The sequence below is a fragment of the Glycine soja genome, chromosome 13 (assembly GCF_004193775.1).
Source record: "Glycine soja cultivar W05 chromosome 13, ASM419377v2, whole genome shotgun sequence".
Lineage (NCBI taxonomy): Eukaryota > Viridiplantae > Streptophyta > Magnoliopsida > Fabales > Fabaceae > Glycine > Glycine soja.
The window spans coordinates 16,306,767-16,317,037 of record NC_041014.1 but is presented as its reverse complement, the minus strand read 5'-3'; the positions used below and the strand labels follow the sequence as shown (position 1 = coordinate 16,317,037).

Below are 10,271 nucleotides of genomic sequence, written 5' to 3'. Positions count from 1 at the left end.
TTTTTATATTATTATTTAATCAGAAATTATTACTATATAACTTTCAAAATAATTATATAATACTTTTTCAGATAAAATTATAGAGTTTAAGTTTGAACATATTTTAATGTAAAGATTTTTTGTATTTGATGTCCGTTCATAATGTATCGCCACACTATTAAAATAATTAAATTATAATTATTAATTAAAATAAAATTCTATACATAATTAAATTAGAATTTAATGGTGATCCACAACTGATGTAAACTAATTTTATATTATTATTTAATTATTAATATGACTTTTAAAATAATTGTATAACACTTTTTCAGATAAAATTATAGTATAACTTTCTTGTTAACATAAAGGAATAATTATCTATAAAGTTAATTAAATGACGAATAAGAATTTTATTTGCTAGTATAAAAAAAAGGTAATATATATTTATTTACATATTCACTAGCTATCTTAAAACACAAATTAAAAGACTAATAATAACCATGATTTATTTATTTTAATCAAATAATGTAAATATTGGTCTTTTAATTTTATTATAAATAATCAAAGTATAATTAAAAATATTATATAATTATTATGATTTACAAAATAATGAAAATATTGATTTGCTAATTTAAAAATATTACTAATATATTAATTTCAATAATTTTCAAGTATAAAAGTATTTAATAATATTACATATTGATTATGATTTATAATAAAATAAAAATTTAGCTTCTTAATTTTTTTAGAAAAATAAATTTGGTCGCTAGTTTCAAAATAATTTTGTATAATACTGGCCGAACCACTTCCATATTTTGGTCGCTAACTTCAAGTCCTGGTTGGTCGGTAATTCCATCACTAAAGTGCTTTTGAATTTTTGTGTGCATAGCGACCGAGGTTTCCGGTGACGTTTCACTTCGGTCTCAAAAACGGTCGCTACGGCAAGTTAGCTTTGTAAATTCGGTCTCAAATGCTGTCACAATTAGCAACCATATTGTCCGGTTGTTATTTCGGTCGCTAACAACAACTGAATACTGTCGGTTGCTAAACTGTATTTTTCTAGTACTGTATTGTTTGAAATGAACCTTGAAGTGCATTAAATATTGCTCCATCCCAATGAAGATATCATAATAAAATAAATGTTTATCTTTTGTTTTGTACGCAGTATGTAGAAATTTAATTGATAAATATAAATTGTAAGCTGGCTTATCCATTATCAAAATTTCATGACAGTCAGATTTCTTTTGAAATTATAGCTGACCATGTAACCACGACCTTTTAATGGATTGATCTTCATCAGCTTCTTAACATAATGTGTGCAAGTCTCAATATTGATAGTCGGTAATAACTAATAAATATCCCTCTTTTATCACCACTGATCAAACTCTTGCATATTAGCTAATAGGTCCCCCGAATTATACTTAATCTTGGTCAATTAAGATTTCCTATTAACTTGAACTGCTGCTTGATTTAGCTGTTAACTGATTAATATACTCAACTAATAAGTTTTTCGAACATGACCTCGGCTATCAAGTTTCTTAAATAATGGAGGCTAGCTCCATTACATAAACAAACTAGGTAGCTTTCTTTCATTAATATATATAGCTTTCAAGCTCATCTTAGTTAAACAACTATGTTCAACTCATTTCTACCATACTATAATGCAGCTTTTTCAGTTTTTTTTTTTTTACTTAGCATTAGTTTATCAACTAATTAACATCTTATTATTCGATATACTCAACAATTTTTGGTATTAACAATCACAAATCGAATCTTCGTACAAACATTTATTCCCTCCCTTTTGTTGCAGGCTTAGCATTTGCAGAACTAGTTCGGTATCAATCGAAGCATCTCTTTTTTTTTTTTTTTTAATAAAAATCTCAGCGTCATATAAAGCTAGTAAAGTCAGACTTTAGGAGCTACCTACATATGCAGCCCTATTTCTAGTAAAATGTAGCTTCAGAACTACTAACAATTAATGTCTCAATATGGTTTAATCAACCATCCAATAATTAATTTATGGCCTATTCACTAGCACGTTTCTTCTCATGATAAATGCCGATTTTTAAATTGGAATTACATGAAATATTATCTGTATGTTTTTCTAATTAGTCGGCAGAGAACCTACACGCTCAATTGTAAAACTATACTAGTCCTTTTCTAGAGTATGTTTACTCAATAACAGAGAGACAAGGAACATATTTTTGTCAATAAATAAGCTTCATTGGCAACACTTTCAGGATATCCTAGTATAATGCTAATGAATATGACACACTAAGAGAGGGCAAGGTGTCCAATATCAACAAATAAAAATTAATCAACATGAAGAAATGGCCATGCAGATGATACAGCTAGCCCAGCAATGGCTGTGATAATAAAAATGTAGAATAAATCGAGAATTCCAACATGATGTGGCATGTTTGACAACTAATATAATGTCTCCTTGTGTATGTGATTGGAAATTTAATCTTCAGGTAAATATAAAATATTTGTTGGGAAAGATTAATTCCTTAAACGAATATTTGTATCTTTGAAGATTAGTATCTAATTTTTGGTCGAAGAGTAGGCCCCCAATAATGTATAAAATGAGAAGTTCATGGTAGTATGATATGAAATTCGAAATCATTAACTGAGGAATGTTATAACTTATAGTCGACAAAACCATTGTCGTGAGAGGAGAAAGGGTGGATGAAATCGAGCAATGTGAATGGTGATTGAAGATTGTATTGGTTGAGATTATTAACATTATGCATGGCTTGAAGTCATATTTTCTAGAGTAAAATTTTAGTTGATTCTTAATAATTAGGTTTGATATCAGTTTAGTTTATAAAAAAAATAGTGAGATTAATTTAATCTCTAAAAAATGGCATCACGTGTTTATCTTTCTTCTAGACGCGATTAGGACATTAATTATGTATTTTTATAGATATAACAAAACTAGTTATCCTTTAAGTGGCCCATTAAACCCATTTGAAAAGGATACATGTATGTCTGTATTGACGCCGCATGAGAAAAATTATGAGTGCTGCTTTCTTTTCGATACTACTTTTTTACATTAAGTTACCCTGCATAACCAAAGATTGGGGGGAAAAGATTTCACGTGAGATTGATGGTTAAAATGATTTTCTAACATTATCAACAAAAAAAATGTCTTGTAAAAAAAAACAAATGAGATTTTATATTGTCGGTTAAAATGTTAACTCTTTTTTGGAAAAAATAAAACTCGTTTCAAATATTTTTGTGACTTGTCAGTGTGAGATATGTAACGTAGGTTATTAAGTAAGATTTTCTGCATCATTTTTAACACTAATGGATGAATATTTGCTTTGTTTAAATTACGTATATTTTGAAGTTCAAATTTTCTTCTTTTACAATTCAATTAAATATAGTGTGACGTAGTATAAGAATAATTCTCTGCCTTAATTTTTTGTAATTACGTGTATATTTTTATTTAAGCAGGCGATCGAGCATAAATAATTTCCTTTAAAATTAGTCAAACTTCTTACCACATATATACTAAAGGATTCACCAATATATATACTTTACTAAAATGTCTAATAGCTTGTTTAAAAAATATTAAATCTTATAAAAGAAATGAAGGCTAGCTAATTTTTTCAAAAGTCTTTTTTTCAAAAAAAAATCAACGAAACTAAACTATATTTTTAAAAATAAGTTAAATCAAACACAAATGAACTCTTCCACTATCACGTATGCATCCTATATGTCGACTTTCATAAAAAAGAACCAACAACAAAGGTGCAAATCCTTACCAAATGACATAATGTTATAGGAATAGTTTTAAAAGAAAAAGAAAGAGACAAATGTTAAATAATATATTAGAGAAAACATAATTAGTGTAGTACTTAACAATTAACATGCCTAAAGAAAAATAATAGTTACAGAGAAATGAACTTTTGCACAAAAATATTATTTGTATAATACTATCCAAAATCATGTTAATTATAGGCAAAAGGAAACTTGAGCACGCTTCCTTGTGTAACCGCATCTTTCCAAAAAAATTAACCTAAACCGATAAAACCAAGACACTTTTGGGCATTTGTCTCAGCTTGTTGTCACTTTCTTAATACAAAACTGGGGGTTCTCTTTCTATTATATAAGCAACTATCCAACATATAGATCAAATCACTTTCACGTCAAACACTTGCAGTGTGAACTTGTTTATAATATTGACATATTGTAGAAACTATTGAACTCAACTTTGCCGACAAACTTTAAGTAATTAATGACATCTATTCATAACGTTCATGTTATATATATAGCCTCCATTAACTAACATTTTTAAAAAAAAATTGAAACATCCTCCTCACATATCTTTTTTATTTTATATACTACTGATATTTGTTCCTAAAAACAATTTTATTTAATTCAAATAGAATTATTATAAATAATAAAATTTTAATCCTAAGGATTTAATATAATTATATGTCCAAAAACTTCAACACAAAACCTCCAATTAAGTAATAACAATCTCACGTCAATTAATCTACATATTTGATGTTCTCCACCACAAGTAGAAAGAATGGATTTAACATCGTTATGTTAACATCGATTTTCTAATCCGATGACATATTTGTAAATAACGCAAGTTTGTTAACGTTGGTTTTTGAAAAATCGAGATTAACGAACTCATGTTAACATCAGTTTTTCCAAAAATCGACATTAATGAACTCATGTTAACATCAATTTTTTGAAAATCGATGTTATGTTAGTTAAATTAAATCTGTCTTTTCTTCTTCTCGTGCTCATTCTGAACCATCTCTCACTCTTGCACTCTTGTTCTCACTATCACTCATCTCTCGCGCTTTCGTTCTCGCTTACTCACTCATCTCTCGTGCCATCCTTCTCACTCTCACTCTCACGCACTCTTTGTGGTGGTGCGACCACATTGTTCTCGCTCTCGCCATCATCTCGTTCTCACATTCACGCTCTCGTTCTCACAATCACTCTTGCGTTGTCGTTGTCGTTCTCGTTCTCTCACTCCCACTCTCTCACTCATTCACGAAAGGTTAGTCTTCTATAAATGCTTGTTTCTATGTTTGGTTTTGATGGTGATGATAAGCGAGAAGCTAGGGCTTGTTCTTGGTTTTGATGATTTTCAATTCTCATTTTGATGTGCATATTGTTTCTTTTTTATGTGCATATTACTAACATAAAAATGCTTGTTTCTGTGTATGTTGCTTAAAACATGTATTATTTTCTAGATATACAAATACTGATATTGGGACTTTGTGCGTATTATTAACATGAAAATGCTTGTTAATGGGAGTTTGTGCTGGTGTGAGAATTCTGCCACAGCCTTAGGCCCCCAAAATAGGAATATCATTGTTGATTTTCAAAATAAGAATATAATTATGCCACAGACTTTGTGCTAGTGTGAGAATTCTTGGTTTTGCAAATTTATTGGTATCATATTGTTATGTCAAATGTATCATATTATATTAGTTGCATGGAATAAGCTCCTCGATTAAGCGTGGTGCATAGTCACTTTGTGCATAGATCAGTTAGTGGATTTAGTTGGTTAAACAAAATCTACTTAATGTCATGTTTATATTGTAAATGGAGTTTAGAAACGATGGATGAAGATCAACAGAATTGGAAGAAAATAGCTAACACAATGATGAAGATTAACAAAAAGCAGAGGAAATGTTCAACATTGTTCATGTTATGAATCAGGTTATAAATTTCAAGACTATTCTCAAATAAGCATGAAATGATATAACACATTTGCTTATATTACTTTGCTTGTCAAATGTAGCCTTATGGTGAAGTCAGTAGGTCATTTGCTATAAGATGGAAGGATGAACTAGAGCATACTTAGCATATGCTACACTCTAATGGTAACATGCACTCTGTTACATACAATCAAGGATGGACAGAACTCAGTGAGTTCTATGAGCTTACCAGAAATCATCAAGTGACCTTGACCTAATTTTGACAGTGTTTTCCTCCTCACCATCTTCAAAAGCAACTCTGAACCAAAAGCTTACCCTAAATGACACTCATTGTACCACTAAGTTCCTAACTCATTCACTTTTAAAGTCGTATTGACTGAGTACAAAGTGACTTGCAGCAGCTTGATGAGTAATTAAGCACTTCTCTGTATGTCAAATTTTAAAATCATATACTTATCTAATATGAATTTCATTTTAAAAAACAACATCGATTTATAAAAAAATCGATGTTGTTGTTTACTAACATCGGTTTTCCTAAAATCCAATGACAACATCAATTTTTCTATAAACCGATGTTGGTGAGAAAAAAACAATATCAATTAAAACAATATCGGTTTTTTATAAAAATCAATGTTTTTTGGTAAAAATAACCCCGATTTTTAAACGACCGATGTTAATGTTGATACTTTAACGTCGATAGTTTCAACATCAATTAATAACTGATATTAAAAGTCATTAATAATCGATTTAAAAAATATATTTTCTAGTAGTACACAAATATCATAAGTCATCAAAGTACGGCCCTAATAACCCCAACAAAAAAGAAAATCTACTTCAATAGCTTTTATGTCTTTAACATGTATATGATTCTCTAACTTTGAGTTTAAGGCTATATATCTTAGTACAAACCAAAAACTAATACAATAGTATAATAATAAGTTAATTAATAACCTTATTTCACTAGCTAGTTCATGTCAGCCTGATAAATCACAAGACAAGACGTCATTGGATTCAACTAAAAACTAAGTTTATATTTATATATATACATATATAATTTATATATATATATATATATATATATATATATATATATATATATATATATAAAGAAGACTAAAATAAATTAACAATTAAGACATTTTGTGGCATCTATAAATGTGGCATGCATATATTAATATATAGCACTATAGCCATAATACAGAGAGTCCTTAATTCTTATCACAAAACCTTTAACTTACAAGTGCGCCATTCCTGCCATATACTATAAATATTGGAAGGAACCTCAAACTGCACTCTATGCCACCTAAATTAAGAAGAAGAAATTAATACACTCTTATATATCTCCTTGGATATAGGAAAATGAGCTGATATTACTTGCTTAATATTATTAGTTAATTAGGCTCCTAATGATGGCAGCTTCAGGGCTATCAGCATCGATTGTGGCCAACAACTGAGACAGTCGTTCGCTTAGGTCATCCACTTCTCTGTGTAAGCTTCTGATGTAGTTACAGGTCTCTTGTAGGACCTTAGATGCTGATACCTGCAAACCATAAATCAGTGTCTCAATTAGCTATAGTCACTTTCTTTTCTATATATGTATAAATAGATAAAGGAGTCTGCTATAACATAACACTCAAAAATATTTTAAAAGTAGGATAATAATTTATAACCAAAATTAACTAAACATACACTTAAAATGTAATTTGATGCCGTATTCCTTCTCGAAAAAACAAACAGGTGCAGGTGTACCTTAACAAATCCTTGTAGAATTTGTTAATGTATGTCCACTTAATACTAACAAGTTATACTTAAAGTACACACACACACAAATGTTGATGACTGGTATATTCCTAAGCTAAAATACCTCTAGTCTTTCAAAAATTTTATCTGATACAATTCTTTTTATGATTAAAAAACAGAATAAAATAAAGTGGAGAAAAAATATAAAGTAAAACAGTAATTTAACAGATAAAAATAAAGAAAAAATGAATTATTAAAAGTATTACAGTATATTATTGTAAAAAAATATGTAGTCCATTGTTTTTCTTTATTCTGTTCAGTGAATAATATGTATCTTTATGTACGATGCAATCCCATTGAGAGACCATACGACAGGAAGGTTCGTTTCACGAATTGGTCCAAATTAACCACATGACTGTTACACTGCAGAGACCTTTTTTTCCTTTTTAAAGTCTCTTTCTTTCTGGGTTTCTGCGTTACAGTTATTTTTACAAATATAATATAATATATTAAAACTACTCATATTTTATATTTGTACGATCGAGTCAATGTGAACCCTTTGACCACTATAGGGATCTGCATAAAATTTGTAGCTGTGTTGGAAACTATTCCCTTAATATATGGATCATATTTCAGACTATATTCCTTGACTGCATAAATTAGTATTATTATTATATATGACTTACATGTGCTACCCGAGCCATATGCCATTATGTGAGTCACCTTCTTCCTACACTATCCCTTCCAGAACTTGGCAGCAACAAACAAAACAACCATTACCATTTCATTACCTCCATGTTCTTTGTTTGTTAATATCACCAGTTATATGTTTTTTTATCCACAAATGTTAATTGCTAGCTTTGTTAGTGAAAAATATTCGAACGCAGTTTCTTCCTTTTACTTTTTTTCTTCCACCACTAAACCAACCTTATCACCATCTATATGTGCATATATACGAACATAGCTGCTTCAACCCACGTGAAACTATATATAATATAGTTATATTGTTTATAATAATACTTTTACAACCTTAACTTTTAGTTATCTCTCTCTAGTATATAAATTATCTTACTTTATACTTATTCTATAGACTATATAATCTATTCAAGCTATCTGTTTATATAAGGCTTGAGCAACGTTAAAGATAGGCTTAAAACTTTTTTAGGCAAAACATTAATTAAGGTGGTAAGTGAAAGTTCCTGAATAATAATATTATAAGATCTTGCTAAATACCATATAATAAGTACTTATATTTAACCATTGACTTAAAAGATAATATAATTATCATAATGTGTTATGTTATTATAACACATAATGTTGTAGAAGTTGAGAGATAAAGAGAGAAAAGGGTTTCTGAAATAGTACCTTATCAGAACGCCTATCGCGAATCTCAGGAACAAGTTGACGCAACTTGGAAACAAGGTCGATGATTTGGTCATCGGAGATCCTTGTGGATGCAGATTGCTGCCTGGACCTTCTGCTAGACATGTTAATTTTACCTAGCTAGCTAGATAGATAAAGACCTTATAAATTGGTGTAATTAATATATATATATATATAATTGTCTATAGTAAGTAATTAATCACCACTTGCTTCTATATAGCTTCAGTTCAGTTTATTTACTGTGCAAAACTATAGCCACGAGGAGAGAGTGAACACACAAATTGAAGAAGATGCAATGAAAAATGATGGGTGGAGTCTAAGAAATAAAACAAGCTATATAATATGGGAGAAGGGAGGGAGGGAAAGGCTAAGATATAGTAGCGTTGTGGGATATAAGGCTAGGTATATGTAGAAATGGAGAAAGTGATAAGAGAAGGAAAACTAAAGGACCACATATAAAGGAAGAGTGAGAGAGATTGAGAAAAAGAAATAAAGAAAGAGAAAGAGAAAGAGTACAATAACATAGAGATAGACAGTGATATGTTGGATGTGAAGAAAACAATTGCATTGGGAAAGCAGTGGTGTTTAATTAAGATGATGAGGAGTAAGAAAAAGAGAGAGAGAGAGTTTAGTTTTCTTCTCTGTGTGTGTTCCCATTTTGGGGTTGGGGTTCAAGTGCCTCAAGAAGAGTGTGTTTGTTTTTAAGCTAACAAAGTGGGGCCTTCATGTACATGTCTCTATGAGCAGGACCATGTGATCATAGGAAACTGATCCCTCTTCAGTCCAAGAGGATATGCCTTGTAAAATTTATTTGCCCTTGCTAATCACAAAATTCCACGTAATTGTACCCCTAAACCCTCTACCACCTTCAAGATTCATCGTTCCCATGTTTCAGGCTTCTAAGTCATCAAAAAACCAAACTACAACAACAACTTTGCTGCTTCAATTCACAATATTGCCGACATGGCATGCAGCAACTGGTCAACACCACCCCCCAAGTTGATTTAATCAACTAAAACAAAAAACAAAAAAAAACAAAAGTGCATCAATTAGGGTGACTTAGATCGATCTCAATGAAACTGATGCTTCTTCATTATTATATCTGATCTGATGTCCTTATTAATTAGCACAATCATTTTGTCAAATCACCCATCTTAATTTTTGCTAAGCTAAGTAAAATCAAGAAAGCAATGAGTTTAATCAAAGTACTTCTTTTGCATATTTATAGAATATATGCAAGTAGCTAGCTACATGTGAAATGTTTGATTAAGGAGTTAGGATCTTAACTTTTTTATAAGCAAAAATTAGGGTGCGCAAAAATCGGTTGGATAAAAGAAAAAAAAATCAAACAGAACCGGTTTAATTTGAAATCCAAATAGTTGAACTATTTTAGAGAATCAGTTCGAAATCAAACTAATTTTAAAAAATTTAAAAATTAATTTGATTAACCGAATTAATTTTGTAAAAATAATTCAA

General features: G+C 29.8%; 1 protein-coding gene across 1 annotated transcript; it reads right to left on the bottom strand.

Annotated features, from left to right (window-relative positions):
* Positions 1 to 6,810: 6,810 nt before the first annotated feature.
* On the bottom strand, positions 6,811 to 9,444 carry LOC114381890 (transcription factor PRE5-like). Its single transcript, XM_028341114.1, has 2 exons — positions 8,778 to 9,444; positions 6,811 to 7,212 (listed from the first exon to the last, which is right to left on the bottom strand). The coding sequence occupies exons 1-2, from the start codon at positions 8,898 to 8,900 to the stop codon at positions 7,060 to 7,062; spliced, it is 276 nt and encodes a 91-aa protein (XP_028196915.1). The 5' UTR covers positions 8,901 to 9,444; the 3' UTR covers positions 6,811 to 7,059.
* Between the last annotated feature and the right edge of the window lie 827 nt (positions 9,445 to 10,271).

Excerpts from the sequence above, each read along its gene's own strand:
- LOC114381890 (XM_028341114.1), bottom strand. The coding sequence starts at position 8,900 with ATGTCTAGCAGAAGGTCCAGGCAGCAATCTGCATCCACAAGGATCTCC. Across the intron at positions 7,213-8,777 it reads GCGATAGGCGTTCTGATAAG|GTATCAGCATCTAAGGTCCT; the intron begins GTACTATTTCAG and ends TATGGTTTGCAG.